This window comes from Mastacembelus armatus, chromosome 8, assembly GCF_900324485.2.
Source record: "Mastacembelus armatus chromosome 8, fMasArm1.2, whole genome shotgun sequence".
NCBI lineage: Eukaryota > Metazoa > Chordata > Actinopteri > Synbranchiformes > Mastacembelidae > Mastacembelus > Mastacembelus armatus.
This window is the reverse complement of record NC_046640.1, coordinates 3402746-3427138: the sequence shown is the minus strand read 5'-3', so window position 1 is coordinate 3427138 and position 24393 is coordinate 3402746. Positions and strand designations below refer to the sequence as shown.

The 24393-nt window shown below is 42.0% G+C and overlaps 1 protein-coding gene across 1 annotated transcript in view; it reads right to left on the bottom strand.

The window, feature by feature from the left end:
• The window catches only part of trpm4a (transient receptor potential cation channel, subfamily M, member 4a), a 49911-nt gene extending 25746 nt beyond the window's left edge, over positions 1–24165 (bottom strand). The window contains exons 1-4 of the mRNA XM_026325359.1: positions 23829–24165; positions 12296–12357; positions 7489–7666; positions 3544–3721 (exon numbers count right to left, since the gene is read on the bottom strand). Of these exons, the coding sequence (XP_026181144.1) occupies positions 3544–3721; positions 7489–7666; positions 12296–12357; positions 23829–23906 (496 nt within the window). The 5' untranslated portion in view covers positions 23907–24165. The remainder of the gene's footprint in view (positions 1–3543; positions 3722–7488; positions 7667–12295; positions 12358–23828) is intronic.
• Positions 24166–24393: the final 228 nt, after the last annotated feature.

Here is a 24393-nt window from a genome sequence, read left to right as displayed (position 1 = left end):
CACAGGATTAATGCAGTTGTTAGCAAAGGATTTTCAACTAAATCTTAAGTTTCACTTTATTCACTTTAATCTATTTTAAGTCTATCTGTTCCAATATTTTTGCTGACACAACAATTTGGTGTTCCATTAAAAATAATGCAGTTGTGTATCAGATCCAGATGTAAGTACCTGGAAATAAAAGCTGAAATGTTGATCTCTTGTCTCATATTCACTTTTTGATGTCAAACCGAAATGTTTTCAGGTTACAGCAAAAATAAAGGAATTGGCCTCACTGTTCTAATACTTTTGGAGGGGAGTGTAACATCAATGTGAACATCAATGGAAAGAGCTGAAACATTCAGTCTGAAGAAGGCACCCTTCAAACCAGTTGGAGCAGTTTGCTCACAAGGAGTAGGCCAAAATACCTTTCAAGAGGTGCACGAGTCTAATTGAGAGTTACAGAAATTGTTTGATTGCCTCAAATAGTTGTGCAACAAAATAGTAAGTTAAGGGTACAATAATTTTTGTCCAGAACAGTTTCATATGTTTTATTTTAATGCTTCTGCTGAATCACAATTCAAAAGCAATGTCTGATTTTCATTAGTAAATTTTCAGTAAATGTTTATTTATTATTTATTATTTTGTCAGTTTCAAGTTATTTGTGTGCCATGAGCTCTCAAGTCTATGGAAAATGATGTGGACAGAGCCAATACCTTCAACCTCTCCAGCTACTCCTTCCACCTGCACCTCCACCTCTGTAGCTCCTCACTACACCTCATCCTCAACATGAACTCCACTCCATATATAATGATATATTTACATGTAATACTGCATATGTACATGACTTAAATGACTAAAATAAAGACATCATTGCTATTTTAACATTGTACCTAACTGATGTATTGCCCATCATTTCAAAGATTTTCTGCTGCTTTATCTGTGTCACCGGGGCTGTGGTCTAAACAGAGATGCCCAGACTTTGCCCTAGACACTTCCTCCAGCTCTTCCAGGGGTAAACTGAAGCGTTCCCAGCCCAGCCGAGAGACATACAGTAGTTCCTCCAGCATGTCTTTGGTCGTTCCCAGGGCCTCCTCTCAGTGGGGTATGCCCAGGAACACCTCCCCAGGGAGGCGTCCATGGGTAAATCAAGAGCTTCGCTTTTCACCTCAGCTCCTTCTTCACCACAACAGACCGGTACATCGACCACATTGCTGCTGCCGCTGCACCAATCCGTCTGTCAATCTCCCGTTCCATTCTTCCCTCACTCGTGAACAAGAACCCGAGATATTTAAACTCCTCCACTTGAGATAGGATCTCTCCTCTGACCCAGAGAGTGCAAGCCACCCCTTTCCGGTTCAGAACTATGGCCTCAGACTTGGAGGTGCTGATTCTCATCCCAGCTGCTTGACACTCGGCTGCAAACTGCCCCAGTGTATGCTACAGGTCTTGGCTCGATGAAGACAACAGGACATCATCATCTGTAAAAAGCAGAGATGAAATTGTGGTCCCCAAACTGGACTCTCTCTGGCCTCTGGCTGCGGCTAAAAATTCCATAAAAACAATGAACAGAACCGGTGACAAAGGCCAGCCCTGCTGGAGTCCAACATGCACTGCGAACAGGTCTGACTTACTGCCGGCAATGCGAACCAAGGTCCTGCTCAGTTCACACAGAGACCGGACAGCCCTGAGTAGAAGGCCCCGGGTCCAATACTCCCAGAGTATCTCCCACAGGATGTCACAAGGGACATTGTCGAATGCCTTCTTCAAGTCCACAAAGCACAGCTTTGACTGGTTGGGCAAACTCCCAGGAACCCTCAAGCACCCTAGAGAAGGTATAGAGCTGGTCCAGCGTTCCACAAACAGGACAAAAACCCTATTGTTCCTCCTGGATCTGAGGTTCTACTATCAGTTGAATTCTACTCTCTAGTACCTCCACCTCTACAGACAATGTAGGGCCATCCTCCTGTGGACCCACCACCCGTCGGAGGAGCTTTAAGGATCCAGTGCATTGTGTATCGCGTGGTGGTCGAAGGCCTTGACGACCCGATCCCTGGATAATGATGCATTGCTGTAGTTTTATGTTTCAGTGCGTCCACTCAGTCTAAAATTCCCTGTCACATTAAACTATGAGGTTTTGTATTATAGTGCTTTAAATATAATTTCTTTTAATCAGTTTACACATTTTGATATATACCTACATAAGGGGATGATTTAGAGGCAGATGTTAGCTGGCTGCTTAATTCTTGTTTTAATTTCATCCTTGTTATTTTAAACCCCTACTGTTTGTCACAAGGTTTTGCTGTGTAACGGAGTTTGAAGAAAAAATATCTATACTACGTTTCAATATACTAGCCAGCATAGTTTGCTAGATTTACCACAAGTTACAATGACTATTGGGTTTAATAAGTCATTCTTAAATCATGATTAACAGTTGGAATGGGACCCACATTTACCCAGAATTCCAAGCAGCATGCTGTCGAAGTCAGAGTGATATCTTTTAACGTAATCAAAGCATCAATATTGATTCCTGCACATTTTTTTTTTTCATGTGGTCAAGCAACAAGTGGTTTTCGTAATGAATCGGCCCAATATTTTCCTTTAGTTTTTGTTCAGACAAAAATGAATGTTTCAGCAGACTGCTTTGCTATATTTGAAAATATAAGGAGAAATGCAGTTGATATAGAGACAGTGTGGTCAGAATGTTTATTTCCTTGTTGTCAACAATGGGTCCTGAAAAGCCACACCCACAAAATGTCTGTCTCACATACGTGAATATCACCGCTTATCCTGACCACACTCTTTGTAAACAAAGGCTCAAAGATTCACTCATCTTCTCTCCAGGGACATGTTGCCTTGATTGATCAGGTTTATTATTTGAGTTAGCCAGAGGCAGGATAGGGACGGCTCATTACAGATGCAGGCAGGGACCTGCCTTGATGAATAATTGACAGTTTGAATTGTGTATTGAATTTTGACACAGAAAGAGTACGGTGGCAATAAAATGAAACTGCAACACATGGGGTGCGCTGTTTCACTGCTGCATTTTAATAAAGAGACCAAAAACCCATGATAATGTCACATGCAATTGATTCTGCTTCCATTAAAAATTTTAATCAAAATAATTCAAAGTGAATTGCATATTGAATTGCCGCTTTGCACATTGAATTACAAATTGAATAAAGAGGCCAGAAAACTTTCATAATCTCGGAGCTACATGTTGTAAAAGCTCAGTCACCTCTTCTTTTGAGTCTAGTGCATAGGATGATCAATAGATGTAAATCCCCTTACTGCTGCTTACTGTATAATTGAATTGAACTGAATTGTAACTTACTGAAAAGTGTGAGTCTGCAAGGGATAAGACATCCTTTCCTTCAATCCATCATCTGAAGTCTCCAATCACTAACTAATTTACAATAAGGGGGTGTGTTGGACCATAACAGACTTCAACAAAAGATGCTCTTTTGTTTTTTTGCTAATGTCTCCTCATTTATCATTTATTAAGGTGGTCCAAGTTGTCTTCTCAATAATTTTTATTCATCTTAGTGATAACTAGGAGTTGTTTACCTGTGCTCTGTGCAGCCTTAACCAGACCATTTCTCAGGACATCTCTGACCCATGTTTTGATCCCATGGCCTTCACCTCCCACCACTGAGACCACCAAGTTTGGTGATGGCAGGCCCCAGTTTAGTGTCATCAGTCGGTAGACGCTCTGAGGCGATGTGTCATATGATAGCCGCAAAAACTAGACAGGACAATAAGAGAAAATAATCTGACACATACACAGAAAAAATGCATTTGTTTATTCAGACAAGTTCAAATTTGCTCTGTCCCCCCTTGAGGTCATGACCAAGCTCCAAGCTCCAAGCTGCATCCCTACTTCCAGGGCCTGAGGGTTTTTTTTTTTGGTTTTTTTTTGGGCATTTCTGCCTTTATTGATAGGATGGTGGAGAGAGAGACAGGAAATCAGGGAGAGAAGACATGCGGGTCATTTGTGACAGCTGGCTTGGGAGTTGAACCAGCGTCCCCTGCGTTTGTGGATGGGCACGCTAGCGCTACACCACAAGCGAATAAGGGCCATGACAAAAACACCAGCGTTTCCTCCTGAGAACTCTTATTTTGTAATTAGTTTCTGTTTTCCCTGTTGTTTTCTTCAGTTGATCAGTTTAATCTTTTCTGCCCCTTTGTCTCTGCAGTCTATGTTAGCTACATAGTTTGTTTTAGCTCTGCCTAGCTAACATACACAAAGCCTACTCAGAACCTAGTTAAATGTAATTCCAATAATGTCATCCAATATTTTATACACAATTTTATAGGTTTTAATATAAAAATAACTCACTTAATTGATATTAATTTATCATAGAAATTACGAAGATAGATGGATAGACAGAATCTGTCATTGCACAAGTGCAGCGAAATTGAAAATGCTATCCTTAAATACTTATAAAAACAATAAAAACACAAATTTAAAAAAAAAAAAAAAACACCCCAAATGAGCAGCATTTAACATAGTATATTGCACACTTTAGTTATTCAGTCCATCTGGCAGCATTCAAGGCAGTAATGGCTCTGTGATAAAAACTGTTTAATTGGTTTGTCCTTGTGTTGAGCATCCTGTATCTCCTGCCCAATGGCAGCAGCTCAAACAGAGGATGGCCAGGGTGTGAAGGATCTTCCAGTATATTCTTGGCTTTCTTGAGGCAGCGGGAACTGTATAGTTCTTCGAATCAGGGGAGAGGACAGCTGATTATCATCTGAGCATTGATGATGACTCCCTGATGCACTTTTCTCTCTGCAGCTGTGCAGCTGGCAAACCAAACACACACAGAGTATGTCAAGATGCTCTCTACGGAGCAGTGGTAGAAGGCTACCAGCAGCTTCTCAGAGAGATGTTGTTTCTTGATGAGTCTGAGGAAATATAGTATCTGCTGGGCCTTCTTTACCAATGCTTTAATGTTTGTGCTCCAGTTAAGGTCCTCCTCAATGGTAACACCCAGAAACTTAAAGTCAGTCAATACCCGCTAATAAACAGAGGCTGTTTTGTTTTTCCTGTAATCCACTATGACCTCTGTGGTCTTGGTGATGTTGAGGACCAGGTTGCTTTCCCCACACCACTCAGCCAGCCTCTCCACCTCGTCCTGGTATGCAGACTCATACAAGGTGAAGAGCAGGGGGCTCAGCCTCAGCCGGTGCTGCTGCTGATGTTTCGCTTTTTGAGCAGAGGAACTATCATGGATTTCAGTCAGGGGGGAACACTTACTAGAGTAGGGACCTATTAAATATGTTGGTGAAGACCCAGGCAAGCTGGTTTGCACAGTTCTAAAGCACCTGTCCCGCAACACCATTGGGTACAGCAGCCTTCTTTGGGTTCACCAACTTCAGTGTGCACCGCACCTCGTGCTCCGCCACCATGATGGAGGGGCGGCCCTGAGCAGACAACTGTAGTGTAGGTGCATTTCGTGGTTCCACCTCGAATCGAGCAAAGAAGTGGTTTAGTTCAGCTCCTCCCTTCATTGGTGACCGCGAAATTAGGTCTATAGTTGGTAATGTCCTGGACCCCCCGCCACACTTGCCTAATGTTGTTACTCCTGAGGTGGTCTTTCGTCTTCCTTTTGTAGTCCAATGCAACAGGCACTGCAACAGGCACCGCAACAGGCACCGCACCTCTCTGGTCATCCAGGGTTTCTGGTTAGGATAAACCTATATGCTTTTGTCCACAGTAACAGTATCTGTGCAGTGTTTGACATAGCCCAGAACCGCTGCCATGTACTCCTCCAGGTCTGGGTGCTCAAAGATATCCCATTTAGTTCTTTCCTACAGCTCTTTATGGGCACCTTTAGGCCAAATTTTAACAGTCCTTGTAGTAATCAAAGCCTGTTTCCTGAGTGGGGTGTATGCTGGTGCGACAAGCAGGAACATGTGGTCTGACTGGCCCAGATGTGGTAGCTGAATTGCCCTGTAACTTATCTGACACCTCCTGCTTAAAACCCAAAACGTCAGAAGGATCATGAGGCCCCACTTTCACGGTCTGTATTTATACTGAAAATCAAGATCAAGCGAGCTTTTGCCCTTCTGCTCCCTTCTTGATGTTGGAATACACCTTGTCCAACGTATTTGCTCCTCTAGCAGCACATTTCACATGCTGATGTAATTTAGGGAGCACAGTTTTTAGGTCAACATGGTTGAAGTCCCCAGCAATAAAATGCAGAACTTCAGGATACCTGCTTGCTACTAATATAATTGCTACTACTACTACTAATAATAATAATGAAGATAACGATGTAAGGGAAATTTTCATATATATAAAGTGCCACCTTTTGTTCCACCAAACAGCCTTTGTGAACTCAACAAGGACCTATGATGTGTAGCTCCTCTCCTGTGGAACCAGCTCCCAGTCTGGATTTAGGAGGCAGAAACTCTCTGTACTTTTAAAGCTCGACTTAAAACCTTCCTTTTTGACAAAGCCTATAGTTAGGGCTGGCTTCAGGTAACCCTGAACCATCCCTTAGTTATGCTGCTACAGGCCTAGACTGCCCGAGGACCATATGTGCACCGAGCTCCCCTAACCCTCCTCTCCCCTCCCTTCCCCTCTCTTCCTCTCCTCCCCCCTCACATGTATATTCCACCATTCAATGTTACTAACCTTGTGCTCTCTCTCTCCCCTAGTTTGTGCTCCCTCCCTCTCTCTCTCTGTTCTCTCTGTACCTTCTGCAGGTGTCCCTGGTCCTGGAGCTGTATATCGCTGATGTGCAGTTACTGGCCCCACCAACCTGCAGTGTCTATTTGTTGTTTATTGTTGTTCGTTTATCTCTCCTCTATCCACTCACCCCACTCGAGGCAGATGGCCGCCCAAACTGAGCCTGGTTCTGCTGGAGGTTTTTTGTTCCATTAAAGGGAGTTTTTCCTCTCCACTGTCACCAAGTGCTTGCTCATAAGGGAATTGTTGGGTTTTTTTTGTTTTTGTAAAGTGCCTTGAGATGATTTGACATCTATTGTGATTGTGATTTGGTGCTATACAAATAAAATTGAATTGAATTGAATTGAATAGTTCTGCAGTGGGCTGCAGGAAGAAGGAAGACGCAGCTAGATACACAGACTTGCTAACTACATTGCTGACCATTCATCTGTATACATGCGTGAGCATATTTTAGATGTTGTGTAACTCAATTGCTCAGTGGTTATAAAGACTTGTAGACTTGGCCCCGTCCTGGGCATTCTGCTCATGTTTCTGCTGCTTGTCTAGTATTCTATCTGTTCTTACATTTTTGCCATGACAAACAATAATGTGATTCACAGTAATAATAAAGAATTGTTGAACCTGAGAAGAACATATCTTGGGGTTGCTTACACAGCAATCGCAACAAATATTCTGAGAATGAAGCCAAAAGACCATGAGAAAAAAATTTTGTTTTGTAATCTGAGGTAATCCATTCATCAATCTTAATGGTTCACAAATTGTATGTTAGTATATGTGTGATTGTATGTGTGAGTTTGTTTAGCAATTCCACTTACATGACTGCGTTTGCGTCCCTGGCCAGCAAACTCCAGCTCGCCAAAGGCATCAGTGGGATACTCTGAAGTGTGCTGCCTGCTGTCCCACTGGGTGATAATAGATGATCCAAAGTAATCCACTGTTGCCACAGATTCATGCATCTCCTGCCCACCACCACACTGGCACAACGTTCCATTACTGACACACAACACACAAGCCAACAAAGATGTTAAAGATGCATCATCCATTTTCAACCCCCTGTCTTGTGCTGTCCTAATGGTGTTTTTTAACCTGAATTAGACAGCCAGCCAAACTCCCTAAGTAACCAACATGAGAGTCAGGATGTAACTTTTTTTTCTGCATTAATTTGTCATAAAATGTGATCTGATCTTCATCTAAGCCAAGAGTATTGACAATATACTGTGCCTAAAAAACACAAAAAATTCATATCTTTCATGTCTTTATTGAGAACAACCATAAAAACCTCAAAAGTAAGTGAATCCTTGAGTGAATCCTCAGAAACACTAATTGGAGTCAGGTTATAGCATACCTGGATCTTGTTAAGAAAATGAGTTTGGAGGTGTGGATTAGAGCTACTTTGACTGATAAAAACCACTCAAGCTTTTTGAGTCTGCTCCACACAATAAGAATAAGCTTCTGTGATTCATGCCTCACCAAAAAGAGCTTTCAGAGGATCTACGATCAAGAATGGTTGATTGACATAAAGCTGGAAAGGGTTACAAATTGATTTCAATGATTTCAAAGACTAGAAATTCACCAGAATACAGTTAGACAAACGGACTACAAACACAGGCACTTTGGGACAGTGGCTACTCTATAATGAAGTGGGCACCCAGTCAAAATGGCTTCAAGAGCACAATGAAGACTCATCAATGAGGTAAATAAACAACCCAACCCAAAGTATCATTGGAACTGGCTGACATCTGTGTTCAGTCTAGAGTATCTAAAACGTTGAACAACCACTCAACATGCTCTTCATAAACTCAATCATAAATGAAAACCCATTTATCACAAGTAAGTTAAAATATTAGCAAATAAAGTTGCTGATTGTTCTAATAAATAATGTCAAACGGGCAAAGACTCCTATAATGATGATTACAACACAGAGATACCCTGCCCGGAGGGACACCAGGGCCCCACCCTGGAGACAGGCCAGGGGGAGGGGCTCACCGGTGAGTGCCTGGTGGCCGGGTCTCTGCCTGCAGGGCCTGGTTGGGCTCAGCCCAAAGGAGGTACATGGGTCCCCCTGCCGTAGACTTTCCACTCGCAGGAGGGGTGATGTGGGGCCAGTGCTTTGTGGTTTGGGTGGCAGTCGAAGGCAGATGCCTCAACATCTCAAACCCCAGACGGTGACACTGGCTATTGGGACATGGAACGTCCACTGGTGGGGAAGGAGCCTGAACTTGTACGGGAGGTTGAGAGATACTCACTAGAAATAGTTGGATTTGTCTCTATGCACAGCTTGGGTTCCAGAACCAAACTCCATGAGACAGGCTGTTGGGGTAGGGGCCCCATGTCAACATGGATAGTCAACATGACGGCTTGGATGACGATCATCTCCAAGTCTGAGGCCATGGTTCCCTCACCTATGGTCATGAGCTTTGGGTCATGACTGAAAGAACAAGATCCCGGATGGATCTTGGAAACAGTCGATCTTGAAATGAGTTTCCTCCACACAGTGGCTGGGTACTCCCTTAGAGATAGGGTGAGGAGCTCTGCTATCTGGGAAGAACCAGGCTTGTCTCACTGGGGTAAGGCCCCAGGGCAGACCCAGGACACGCTGTAGAGATTATATCTCTCGGCTGGCCTGGGAACACCTCGGTATTCCTCCCGAAGAGCTGGTGGAGGTGTCTGGGAAGAGGGAGGTTTGGGCGTCATTGCTTAGATTGCTGCCCCTGTGACCCAACTACAGATAAGCACAAGAGAATGGATGGATAGATGGGTCAAACTGACTTAGAAAACTTCTGCTTGCACACTTACCATGTAGCTTGACAGTTAGTGGTGCACTTCATTAATTTAAAGTGGAGATTAAATAGCAATATATAATGCTCTAGGGGCAGCATGTGGCTGAGTGGTTAGCAAGAAGGTCGTGGGTTCGCATCCCGGCCTTTCTGTGTGGAGTTTGCATGTTCTCCCTGTGCTTGCATGGGTTTACTCCGGGTACTCTGGTTTCCTCCCACAGTCCAAAAACATGTATGTCAGGTTGATTGGTGACTCTAAAATTACCCGTAGGAGTGAGTGTGAGTGTGTGAGGTTGTCTGTCTTTGTGTGTCTATATGTGGCCCTGTGATGGACTGGTGACCTGTCCAGGGTGTACCCCTGCCTTCCACCCGAGAGAGAGCTGGGATAGGCTCCAGCAGATCCCCGTGACCCTGAGCCAGGAAAAGCGGGTATAGAAAATGGATGGATGGATATAATGCTCTAAAGCATTACAATTATGCACATTATTCCTTATTAACAACTTGTTTAATAGTTGTGCTACAGGCCAAAGCTATGCAATCTAAAGTACCTATATTGTTAGATAAGTTATTTCTAAGGTTTTTAGGCCAAAATGCAATAACTTCTGTTTTCTCTAAATTTAAAAGTAGAAGTTACTGTTCATCCAGTCCTTCATATGCTTGAGGTCTAGCTAACCAGTTTGTTTCGTCAGGTTTTCGTGGATAGATTTACCTGAGTGTTATCTGCAAAGCAATGGTAACTAGAATGGGCAGTTCCTGAGGAAAATGTGTGTGATTGTTGAAAGCTGCTTTCAGCTGTTGTAGCAGAAACATTTAACATACTGAACAATATTTAAGGGGAAGCAAGTTCAAGCTTTCCATGTGAGAAATGTATGAATTTTAAAAAACTGTGACCTTTTACATGGCTACATGATGGTGCTGTAGAGATCATATTGCATCATTTGAAGCACTTTATTAAGACATAGCTGTTTACCAAATTTGGTATGGCTATGTTGAATTTCCATGTTGACTCCCCTACCCTAACACTAACACATTCTAAAGTGATAACTTGTGAATTAAACTTTCAGACCTGAAAGATGCATGTGCAAAGAGTAGTGAGCATCAGAGGTGCTACCAAGGATAAAATAGCAAAGATCCATGAGCACATCAAGAAGAAGGCTTTAGGTGGTAATGTGATTAGTGAAAAACTCAGACAGCAGAAACGTGATGAGGTCGAAAAGGAAGACCAAGAACTACTGAGGAAGGACACGTGCATGGTATGTACCACAAGCTGACAGAAAAAGTGTCTGATATCCAGTACATAGAAGCTGGGGTCTCTCAAACAAGGAGCCCAGATGCAGACTGTGCAAAGAGGCCGCTAAGACAATCCAGCATATAACAGCAGATTGTAAGATGCTAGCAGGCAGGGTGTACATGGAATGTGATAAACAAGATTGCCTCCTTCTAGTTGACAGAAAGGAAATGGTACTGGATTTTTGAAGGTCTGTCCCCTCCTTATCCAGTCGACATCTGTGGTGCAGACACTGAAGTGGTGCCAGCCTACAAATAACTGGGTGTAAACCCAGACAATAAGTTGGACTGGTCACTGAACACAGAAGTACCATATAAAAAAGGGCAGTGATGACTTTTCTTTCTGAATCGGTAGAAAGCGGTGCAGAAACCAGGTACAGTGACTGGAACTACACTAACCTACAGGCTGAGTACAATAGTGGTTCAATTAAGTTTTTTAAATCTGTGAAGTGATTAGAGATTAGATCCTCCCATTTTTGCAATTATGTTGCATATGTATACACTTCGTGATAAATCAGTCACCAAGAATAAATACTGTTATTTTTCCAGAGGCAATATCATTTGGATTTTTACTGAAAACAAAAATGTAGTGACATATTCAGCAAATCTGTGTATAGCAGCTGGGTTTGCTATGCAGAAAAGTACAAAGCGTTAATGTAAGCCACAGTAAGATCACACGAGGAGATTTTCATGATCAATGAAGTTAACCACTTCTGTGCCACATAAATTGCACAAAGTTCCTCTTACCGTACAGAGACACAAGTTGTTGTTATGTCATGGTCACAGTGATTTTATAGTCAAAAAAAAGTTACGTTCTATATTCATCTGGTCAGCGCCAAGGTCTAAAAAACTTCAGTAATGTTAGAAAGATATTTACACTCACAGATCATGTTACATTTTGTTTATGGTCCTCTGCCCCTTGTCACACAGCTGCACATCACCACCAGTGTTATTTTTTCTCCTTAGAAATAATGCGTTTTGATGAAACTTAGGCTGTAGCTCATTGTCTACCTTTCTACAGTTGGAAAGCTCCATAGTCTGTGTCATAACAATGCTGCACATGTGACTTATTGAACTCCAAATCTTGACACTCCTTCCAACTACTGTATGTGTCTGAAAGCACTTGTTCCCAACACTATGATCGTGAAGGGGTGGAGCTGATCAGGGTGTTGTTTGAATGTTAGTAAGTGGGCTACATACACCTCAGACAAATTACAAATATATCACAGGCCTGACATATGGTCAAACAATCGAAAGGGACATAGGACAAAGCTTTGAGCTCCATAGCTCAAAGGGGATGTAGATTTATTTATTTACTATCATTTAATTATTAACTATTAATTATTAAGAATAATGTTAAATAGTTTGAGAGGTAGGAGATAAAGAGCAATTTCATAGAGCAATGACAATTATGATACTGTGATCAGCTGTATTACATGCAGCGTTAAAGTTCAGTAAAAAAAGGTTATGATCAGAAAAAACAGCAGTATTGATTCCTTAATTTTACCAACCAAACAACATTTTTGCATTTAATAACAGACTGACGAAGAGAGATTACCTGAGAGAGTCTTCAACAAAAGTGGTGCACACTCTTTTCTTGATCACCTTAGGAATCCAGCTCTATAAGGAAGAAACACTGTTAGTACCTTAAGTACACACACCTGTCTATATTAACCAATTATGTATACAAAGTACAAAATTTTTTTTTTTTTTTGCAGTGTGTGTACACACAGCACAAACATTTTGGCCACAAAAATTCTGAACATCATGTAATCTTACAGGAGTTACATGTCTGTGGAGATTCTCAGTCGTCCAGGTGAAATTATCTAGAGGTTGAGTCATGGCAACTGGACTTCTATGTTTTAGGTTGAAACATTTCACTACTCATCTGAGTAGCTTCATCAGTCTAAGAGTCTAAGTTTCAACTTTATCCTTCAGGTTGGTTTCACTCCACCCTAGCCCTAATAGGCTCATTAGGTGAGCTATGTAAATGGGGTGAGAGTTGTTAGACCCACACTGCTGAGTTGGTTTCACTTCACATCTGGCCTGAATAGGATGGTTAGGTAAACAATAGAAGTTAGCTCAGTTGAGGGTAATTAGGATTTAATGGTAGACTCATGTGGCCCCTCTGATTCACCAACTGGCTGCAGAGTGTGTCTTCTCTTAAAAACATTTGATGTGTTCCTTAATTTCCTGGGAACAGATGTGTGAATGACACCTGGGTGAAAATCAAGACCCAGGAAGTTCAAGCCTTCACAGATCACATCAATGCAATAGACACAAACATCAAATTCACCAGAGGACACCGAAGAAAACAGGCTAGTCTATTTATGCTAGGAGTGGAGTGAAACTAACCTGAAAGATAATTTGGAGTTTCCATACCAGTTTTCTCTTTGACTGATGAAACTATGCGTAGTGAAACGTTTCAAACTAAAGTCCAGGTGCCATAACTCAACCTCTAGATAACAAGAGTTACGTGACCAACTTTGTGCAAGTAACATGTCATACAGCTGCACATCACCACCAATGTCATTTTTCCTCCTTAGGAACAATGTGTTTTGATGAAAGTTAGGCTGTAGCTCATTGTCTACCTTTTTACAGTTGGAAAGCTGTATAGTGAGCTTTCTCTTTGGCTGATGAAACTATGAGTAGTGAAACGTTTTGACCTAAAAGTCCAGTTGCCATGACTCAACCTCTAGATAACGGTTATGTGACCAACTTTGTGCAAGCAACATGTCTTCCTGACTTGTGATCAGTTGAACATTGTGAATTATTCTGACATAATCCACATAAAAAAGGGTATTGGATTATAGATAAATTTCCTTCATTTGTTTTGTGCACTATATATTTCCTGTTAAGTTCTAATTCATGCATTAAAGCATGTTGATTTAAAACTGAAACAGAGAAAGGAGACTATGGATATTAATAACCCCTCCTTCAACCGCCACCTTATCGTGGTGGAGGGGTTTGAGTGCCCGTATGATCCTAGGAGCTATGTTGTCTGGGGTTACATGTCCCTGGCAGGTTCTCCCACGACAAACAGGTCCTAGGTGACGGACCAGACTAAGAGCGGTTCAGTGACCTTTTATGGAACGACAAACGAGGACCGTGACGTCGCCCGGCATGGCGAAGCTGGGGCCCCACCCTGGAGCCAGGCCTGGGGTTCGGGCCCGTAGGCGAGCGCCTGGTGGCTGGGTCTCCCCCCATGGGGCCCTGCCGGGCAAAGCCCAAAAGAGCGATGTGGGGCCGCCCTTCTGTGGACCCACCACCCGCAGGAAGATCCATAAGGGGCCGGTGCATAGTGGATCGGGCAGTGGTCGAGGACGGGGACCTCGGCGACCCGATCCCTGGATGCTGAAACTGGCTCTAGGGACATGGAATGTCACCTCACTGGGGGGGGGAGGAGCCTGAGCTTGTGCGGGAGGTCGAGCGGTACCGACTAGAGATAGTCGGGCTCACCTCCATGCACAGCCTGGGCTCTGGAACCCAGCTTCTCGAGAGGGGCTGGACTCTCTTCTACTCTGGAGTTGCTCGCGGTGAGCGGCGGCGAGCTGGTGTGGGCTTGCTCATAGCTCCCCAGCTCAGCCGCCACGTGTTGGAGTTTTCCCCCCAGAGTGAAAGGGTCGTTTCCCTGAGCCTTCGGGTCGGGGATAGGTTTCTCACTGTTGAGAGGCCTCTATGGACCGAACAGCAGTGCAGAATACCCGGCCTTTTTGGAGTGTCTTCGGGGGGTGCTGAAAGGTGCTCCTACCGGGGACTCCATAATTCTGTTGGGGGACTTCAACGCTCACGTGGGCAGCGACAGTAAAACCTGAAGGGGCGTGATTGGGAGGAACGGCCTCCCTGATACGAACCCGAGTGGTGTTCTGTTGCTGCCCACGTGTTATTGTTGCTACTTCTGTGCTAGTCACAGTTTGTCCATAACAAACACCATGTTCAAGCATAAGGGTGTCCATCAGTGCACATGGCACCAGGACACCCTAGGCCAGAGGTCAATGATCAACTTTGTAGTCGTGTCATCTGACCTTCGGCCGTATGTCTTGGACACTCAGGTGAAGAGAGGGGCAGAGCTGTCAACTGATCACCACCTGGTGGTGAGTTGGATCCGCTGGCGGAGGAGAAAGCGGGACAGACTTGGCAGGCCCAAACGTACTGTGAGGGTCTGTTGGGAATGTTTGGCCGAACCCACTGTCAGAGGGGTCTTTAACTCACACCTCCGAGAGAGCTTCTAACTGATCCTGGGGGAGGCTGGGGACATTGAGTCCGAATGGACCATGTTTTTCCACCTCCATTGTCGACGCGGCGGCTAGGAGCTGTGGCCGTAAGGTTCGGGTGCCTGTCGTGGCGGCAATCCCCGAACCCAGTGGTGGACACCAGAGGTAAGGGATGCCGTCAAGCTGAAGAAGGAGTCCTACCAAGCTTGGTTGGCTTGTGGGACTTCCGAAGCAGCTGACAAGTACTGCAGGGCCAAGCGTGCTGCAGCCCAGGCGGTGATGGAGGCAAAAACTCGGGTATGGGAGGAGTTCGGTGAGGCCATGGAGAAGGACTACCTGTCGGCCCCGAAGAAATTCTGGCCAACCGTCCGGCGCCTCGGGAGGGGGAAGCAGTGCTCTACCAACACTGTTTACAGTGGAAGAGGGGAGCTGCTGACCTCGACTGGAGATATTGTCGGACGGTGGAAGGAATACTTCGAGGATCTCCTCAATCCTGTCAACACGTCTTCCATAAGGGAAGCAGGGGCTGGGGATTTGGAGGCTGATCCATCCATCACCCAAGCCGAAGTCACTGAGGTAGTTCGGCAGCTCCTCAGTGGCAAAGCACCGGGGGTGGATGAGATCCATCCCGAGTACCTCAAGTCTCTGGATGTTGTTGGGCTGTCATGGCTGACACGCCTGTGCAACATCGCGTGGCATTCGGGGACAGTACCCCTGGATTGGCAGACCGGGGTGGTGGTTCCTCTTTTTAAGAAGGGGGACCGGAGGGTGTGTTCCACCTACAGAGGGATCACACTCCTCAGCCTCCCGGGGAAGGTCTATGCCAGGGTGCTGGAGAGGAGGATCCGGCCGGTGGTCAAACCTCGGATCCAGGAGGAACAATGCGGTTTCCGTCCTGGGCGTGGAACACTGCAGCAGCTCTACACACTCTCAAGGGTGCTCGAGGGTTCATGGGAGTTTGCCCAACCAGTCCACATTGGGGCATCGGCAGCAGTAATGCAGTCGATGTACCGGTCCGTTGTGGTGAAGAAGGAGCTGAGCCGGAAGGCGAAGCTCCCGATTTACCGGTCAATCTACGTTCCTACTCTCACCTATGGTCATGAGCTCTGGGTCATGACCGAAAGAACGAGATCGCGGATACAAGCGGCTGAACTTTTCAATACTTTTCAATATTGACACAAAAGCATGAGATAGTGGAAAAAAGTTGGAGGAACAGTTTCTCTGCTGAAAGAATTGCTACTGGCGCTTTCACCGTAATCCTTTCATCATGATTAGTTAATGAGCCTGGTATTTAAACAGTCAGTGATTGGCTTTGTTGCATGACACCAAGTTTAGATAATGTTTTGTCTGAAGCTGTTATGTAACATTTTGCATCCCTATGTCACCAGAATTTAGCCACTGGTTAATATTGTTTGTGTATAGTGTGCATTTTCCCCCTCAAGATCCAGATATTTTGGGATTGGGAATGAAAGTCTTCTGCCACAAGACCTTCAGAGCCTGAGTATTAATGTTATTCTGATATAAATACAATTAATGGATAATACAGTGCTGCTTGAAAGTTTGTGAACCCCTTGAGCTGTTCAGTTTTCTGTTTTACCATGATTTTATTTTATCATCACCTGCTTTTTATAAATTAAATGTCAGATGTATGTTGATCAATTGCATATGTTTGTTTAGAGAGAATTTTGTGAGTAGCCAAAAAACTACATGAAAGATTGAATTACTGTATGTGCATAAGTAAAGAAAAGAAAAGAAACTCAACAGTGAAGCATGGTAGTGTAAATGTGAAGGTATGGGGCTGCTTTTCTGCCTCTGAGCCAGGGCGTCTCCATATCATTCAGAGAAACTTGATTTCTCGACCTACCAACAAATTCTTAAAAAGAATCTCATCAGTCAGAAAGCTGAAGCTGGGCCAGAAATGGGCAACGACCCTAAGCATTCAAGCAAATCCACCAAGGAATGGCTTAACACTCAACGACAAATGCGCCGGCACGTTTTGTGGCATCTTCTCCTGATAATGCTGAAAACAAACTTTAATTACTCTGTCAGTTGTGACAGTTTTTTTTACGATTTTTACCCACTCCTTGCAGAACTCAGTCAGTTGAGAGATGTTGGAAGGACATCTGGCATGTACCACCCGCCATAACATTTCAATTGAATTGAGATCCAGACTTTGACTAGGCCAGTCAAGAATGTGAACCTTCTTTCTTTTAATCCTCTGGGGTCTGAGCGTGTTTTGGGGCCCTGTACAAGTTTTGACATGCCCTGACATTTGTGCTTTTTCAGTTGCTTTTAAACATATTAATGGCTAAAGTCTGATAACACTGTAATAAGCACAAACTGGGCTACATTAATATGTGAGCAGCAAGTTTATACATGATTGTGTTTTTGAGAAAACACTGTTTATGCATGGTTAGTGAAAAACAAAAAAATTAAGTCACCGAAATAAGTCCATAAAACACAAAAAGAACAAAATGATGTGAAAATCATCTTGCTCACTCATTCACAGAAAACAATACACTGATTTATATAGGGAATATATAGGGACACTGATTTTTTTTTAATTTTTTCTAAGACACTTTTTATTTTTAGTAGAAAGACATATGCAAGGTGTGCCTATAGAATGGCACTCTAGAATTACTACTCTAATTATTACTCTAGATTACTTGCCATTCTAGAATGGCGCCTTTTAGATGGCAGCCAGTTACAGCAGCTCCTGTTTGTTTTTTGCAAGTTTTTTCTGAATTATCTGTTAATCCAAGTCAAGTCAAGATCTATGCTTTCTCTCTGATAACAGATGAAAGTGGATGAGTTGGGATCTTCTAATTCCAGTGGAGAGACATATTGAGATTATGGAAACTGCATCAGTTTCATTAATTTTCTATACCCGCTTTTTCCTGAATCAGGGTCACGGGGATCTGCTGGAGCCTATCCCAGCTCTCTCTCGGGTGGAAGGCAGGGGTACACCCTGGACAGGTCACCAGTCCATCGCAGAGATCTCAAGATTCATTCAAGTAATAAGAATCAACTGTTTTCTGTATATTGTGCCATTAAGTATTTCTTTAAGGACCTTTTAAAACTAATTTTACTAATTGAAAGATATATAATATCCGAAGGCAGATCATTCCATATTTTTGAAACAGGAAGTAAAAAACATCCTTTTGATGCATGCCTCTTTCCATGACTGTTACAGTATTTTCTATCTGTTTAGACCACTTCAGCCTGCTGTCTAGTATAACGCCAAGAAGTCTAGTTTCCTCTACTTGTTCAATAGGTACACTCTTTACAGATAGATTTAACTGTGGTTTAAATTTGAGTTTAAAATTTGATCCAAATACAATACTTTTGGCTTTTGTCAAATTTAGAACTAACTTATGGTTCCATGCCCATTTTACAACCAGTTGTAATTCCTCATCCAAGGAAGTAGACAGTTCCTCAATTGACATTGCTGGTAAATATAATGTTAGTTCATCTGCATACATGACTATTTTAGCATGTTTTAATACAAAAGGTGAGGCACACCACACTGTAACTCTTTCACATTTGAATAACTTCCATTATAAAATACACAGTCTCCTATTAGACAGATAACTGTTAAACCAATGTACAGTGTGAGATTTAAGTTTATCCAGCAATAATTTATGATCCAATACATCAAAAGCTGCGCTAAAATCTAACATTACTGCACCTACTAAATTATCATCAATTAGTTTTAAGCAGTCATCTGTCATCTGTGTTAAAGCTGTTCCTGTTGAATATCCCTCTCGGTATGCATGCTGAAAATCAGAAAATAAATTATGTTCTTTAAAAAGGGCTTGTATTTGCTTGCTACCTATCTTTTCTAATACTTTACTAAGAATTGGTAACAAACTTATTGGTCGACTGTTAGCACCACTGAAACCCAGAGCAGCATTTTTCTGTAGAGGAATAACCTTTGCTTCTTTCCATGCTAAAGGAAAAACCCCTTTTTCAATACTGATGTTAAAGATGTGGCAAACTGGTCAAAAGCTTTCCATCTATGTGATCCATCCCCACTGGTTTATCTATGTTTATAGTTGATAACATTTGTTCCACTTGTTTTACATTTATCCTGTTCAATTCAAAACACAGAGCTGGCTTATCACTCATAATTTTTTCAATTAAACTTTCATGTGATATGACGTTATCAACATGTCATGAAAGTGTTTGAGAGACTGGTCCTGCAACACCTAAGGTCTCAAGTGTCTGAATTTCTGGACCCCTGCAGTTTGCATATCAGGAACACATCAGAGTGGAAGATGCCATCATCGTCTTAATGCACAGAGCATACTCCCATATGGAGAGGCAGGGCAACACTGTGAGAGTCATGTTCTTTGACTTTTCAAGTGCTTTCAACACTATTCAGCCCCACCTGCTAAGTGCAAAGATGCAGGACATGGAAGTTCCAGCAGACATGGTGGAATGGATCAAAGACTACCTCACTGGGCAGCCACAGTTTGTTCGCCTAGATGGCTGCATATCTGATGTGGTGATGAGCAGCACCGGTGCACCCCAAGGAACTGTACTGGCACCATTCCTGTTTACACACTACACTTCAGACTTCCGCTACAACTTGTGAACCTGTCACCTCCAGAAGTCCTCTGATGACTCTTCAATCATTGGATGCATCAGTAATGATAACAATGAAGAATACAGACACTGTTGTACCACTGCTGTAACAACAACTGTCTAAAGTTCAATATCATGAAAACCACAGAACTGGTGGTGGACTTTCGGAGGAGCAGGAAGACCCCAGTCCCTGTCTCCATCCTTGGAGACGAAGTAGAGATTGTGGACTCCTACAAATACCTTGGAGTCCACATTAACAACAAAACTGGACTGGTCAAACAATACACATACCACATACACACACACAAACCCCCAAAAATAAATAATTACTTCATTAATTACTATTAATTTATATAATTTAAATAATGCTAAATTTAATATTTTTAAATTAGAGTAACTGCTGTAGCAATTGAATTTCCCCTTGGGGATTAATAAAGTACTTCTTCTTCTTCTAATCATGAATAATCATGTGATTTACCTGAGAAGACAAAGACCCGCACAATGAACCTTTCAGTCAGTAATGTAGCTGGGAGCGAATTATTGCAAGGTGGGATCACATTAACTATAATGAGGTGAGACAGGAGAAACTGTGCTGCTCCTTACTTTCGTATGGATTACATAAAGAGATTATTTGTTTTCGACTTGAATTGTTTCATTTAAAAGAAGATATTTCAAACTTTGTATGTATATATTTCTCATGTCTTTGAGTCAAGTATTCGCTGAGATTCAGGTTGTTTTATTTATATGTCTGTGAAGAGAGGTGACAGAGACAGAAAAGACAGAGAGCGCACTCTGTCTTTATTTTATGAAAGCACAGCATTTTGTTGTTATTATAAGTGTATACAAATAAAACTAGACCCTTTACAGATTCGAATGATATATTGCTCTTATCTGTACAATCAAAATTGACGGAGTAATTTAAGTTTGTTTCTGCATTATCAGGAGAAGATGCCACAAAACACACCGGCGCATTTGTCAACCCCTGACGGTTATTTGGCATGAAGGTGGATAATGACAGGATTTTCATTTAAAGTGAATTATTTCTTTGAGGTTGCTTGATGAAATGGTGAAGAATGAAATGCTACTTTTTAAGGATTTTTCACTAACTTTTTTCTTGGTTTTAATTTTACTGAAGAATACACTGTACAGGTTTGATACAAAATTAAGACAGTAATCCATTTTCACAAATATTGAAACTGTAATGCACAGAGCCCCCAGAGGATAGGAGAATTTTGCATTTACAGTGTAAAACTGAACTGGAAAAGAAAAGCACGCACAATACAATAGCACATTTGTTGCTTTCTCTACCTGTGTCAAAGTTGAACATGATGTCATGATAGTAATGCTAACAAACTAGATGGAGACATGGAAAAAAGGCCATTTTTAGTTTAGTTCTCACTGGGGAGCTCTGTTGTTGACATTGTTAATATACATCTGAATACATTAAATTAAATGATTTTAGAATCAGTAATGGTGTGTCATTTGTGAGTATCAAGTTTTATACTCCACTTTACTTGAAGCAGTCTATTTTGTGTTTTTAACCCTCTGGGGTCTAAAGGTGTTTGGGGTCCTGGACAAATTTTGATATGTCCTGACATTTGTGCTTTTTTCAGTTGCTTTTAAACATATTAATGGATAAAGTCTGATAACACTGTAATCAGCACAAACTGGGCTATATGAGCAGCAAGTTTATACATGATTGTGTTTTTGAGAAAACAGCATTTATGCATGGTTAGTGAAAAACTACAATTTTTAAGTCACTGAAATAAAAATTAAAAATTTCTAAGACACTTTTTGTTAAGAAAGGGCATATGCAGGAAGGTTTGTCTGAGAATAAAATAGTCATGTGATTTACCTGATAAGACAAAGACCTGCATAATGAGACTTTCAGTCAGGAATGTGGCTGAGAGGGAATTACTGCAACGCAATGCAGACGCAAATGTTTGTCATCTGAGTCGCGTTTTTACTCTGAAGACAAAGTGAACTATTTGTCTCTGTCTGGAACATACAAAACGCTTCTTCACCTGTGTAATGTGCCATCATCCAAACGCACAGAAAAAGTGAGTAAATTCTGTGATGAAGTTTGACATTTTGTGTCATTTCCCTGGGGCGTGCACATAATTACCTGGTTCACCTCAGATTATTTCCATATGAACAGTGCGCTCAGTGTGAGATGGAATCAAATTAGCTGTAATGAGATGAGACAGGAGAAAACGTACCACTCCTTACGTTTATACGGATTAAATAAAAAGTGATGATTTGTTTTTTGACTTGAATTGTTTCAAGCTTTCTATACATATATTTCTTATTTTTATGAAGCAAGTATTCATTGAGATTCTGGTTGTTTTACCTCTCAAACTGGTTGGTAAATAATGTGAACACGTGCATGCATTCAATCATATATCATGAATTTGCTGGTATATCATGCAAGCACTATGAACTTCCCATACAGCACATCAAGCATTTCTTTTCTAACATCCTCAAACCTATTATATTTGTTGCTACATGAGGAAGCACATTAAAATGAATGATAATATTTCAGCTCTTTGATCAAGAACTGGTTCAACCTGTCTGCCTCTTTTCAACTATGAGGCTATTTGCTGTCAAGTGGGAGTGGTTATACATGTTGGTTTCTACTTTCCACGTTCATGCACTACATACAATTCTTTGCTGTAAGCTCTGCTGTTACCTCTGCTAACCTGTGACTGCAGAATTTATTTGTGGTGTTTTATTAATGTATTCCTCACCATCTCCAGTGTGCTTCATTGTCCACAATGACCTGTACCCCAGACTTATATAGCTTATATATCTGTGATTCATCTGTTCAAGAAAACATAAAATCACTCATATTCTCATTTGTCCTAATTTGGGCAGAAAATATGTTGGCTAAGCTACAGGTGAAAAACAAAGAATATATCCAAACTATCAAAAGGTACAAATGCATGGTCATGTACAATGGTGGCGATTGAAGAAGAAACTGGTATTTTTGCATCTTCCTCTCCAGTACAGCAATAAACTGTTTAGATCCAAAAAGTAGTTTTTTGCATCTGGTTACCTGTGATGCTATCTTGTTAGCTGCCCAGCACCTGTCTGTCTTAACCTACTTTTGTTATAAGATAAGAAAACCTTTATTTGGCCCACAACGGGGGAATTGCATTGTGGCAACTTCACTGTTGTTCAGGAGAGCAACAAGTTTTGTTCTGTGCACAGTGAAGATTTTATGAATGAGAGTTAATCTGGAATCATTCAGTGGTGAAGGTGGGTTTTGTGCCTTGTCATTCCAGTCTGTCGAGTAAAAATGTCAGAGGTTGATGTCACACCCACAGGTGTGATTCATGTAATGTTTCTAACCTGAAGGTGACATATGGTTTTAACCTTTGATATTAGCTTTTGTTTAGCAATTTTATCATCATGTCATTATAATGCAATTCAAATATACAAGTCGTTTAAAACAAACAAACAAACAAACTAACAAACAAACAAACAAACAAACTAACAAACAAACAAAACAGCAGATTGGGTTACCACTTTGGTGGGAAGGACTTGTCATAACTTGCATGAGAGTTGACGTTCGTTAGAACACCTACGCCCTGTTTTTGTGTTTAAAGTCCACAGAGCAAAAAAAAAAAAAAAAAGTTCAAGTACTGCAGAACAGAGACAGGTACTCTGTTTAAGCTCTTTGTGCACGCTGGAGTGTGGCGCATGCTAGAAGCATTAACTGATACAGTTTCAGTATTTGGTGAAATGATCACTCCCAACGCTTAGACTACTTGGTACTGTGAGTACCTTTAATCACGTTATTTATATGTAGGCCCTACCTAGTTGAGATATTTCGACATCTGGACTTCAGTTAGTTAGAGCCCAAAAATTGCCAAGCCTCTGTCACTGTGATTTGAATGCTGTTCACCCACACACCCGTCACCGTGTTTTGTAGCAACCACCCTTAACTGTTCTCCCACACACCTGAGGCCGGAAGCACATAATTCTGAAGATTCATCGCTAAAACTGTGGGCGCACAAACACAAAAACACTGATATGCAGTACTATCACTGTCATATTTATAAAGCCACTGGAAAGTCTCCAAAACAAACGCGTAACCTACCCAAATAATGTTTAACCGCCTTATTAACCTCCTTTATCATTTCACCTGTATTTATCTTTAGTGTGAAGTCTACGTGAGGTGCATGTCGCCTTCACCTTTAATTTATTTATATTATTTATAATTCATGGTTAATTTGTCTCATCTCATCTGCTCCTGTTATTTACAAAGTCGTTATTGTGCGCACATACCTGATCCTTTTTTTTCTTACTCCCAGCTTTCCTCCCTTCGTCCCTCTCTTTCTCGAGCTCCTTCATCCTGCTCTGCATCCGTGTATTCTGGTCAGAAAGCACTGAGCCAACTGTGCATCGTGCAGCTCCGCCCTCGGCCCCCGTAACTACGTCCACGGAAAAAGGCTGCCCCAGTAGTCAGTGCTAATTCCACAGGTCTAAATAGTAATCCATTACCTAAATACTCCATCACCAAAACCAATGAAGCAATATTACCAGCAAAATATACTTTTGAAGTATGAGAAGTAATTAATATCCAGGGGACTTTAAGAGGGGTCAAGGAATCTGTCTATGTCCAGTGAAGTGAAACAGGGGTGAGGTCTAACGACTCTCACCTAGTGAGCCTATGGGTCTAGGGGTGGAGTGAAACCAACCTATGAGATAAATTGGAGAATCAATTCCAGCTTTTTTCTTAGACTGATGAAGCCACCTAGATGGGTGGCAAAACGTTTCAGCCTTAAAACTGAGAGTCCAGCTGCAATCAGTCAACCTTTATATAATATTACATTAATATATGCATTGATAG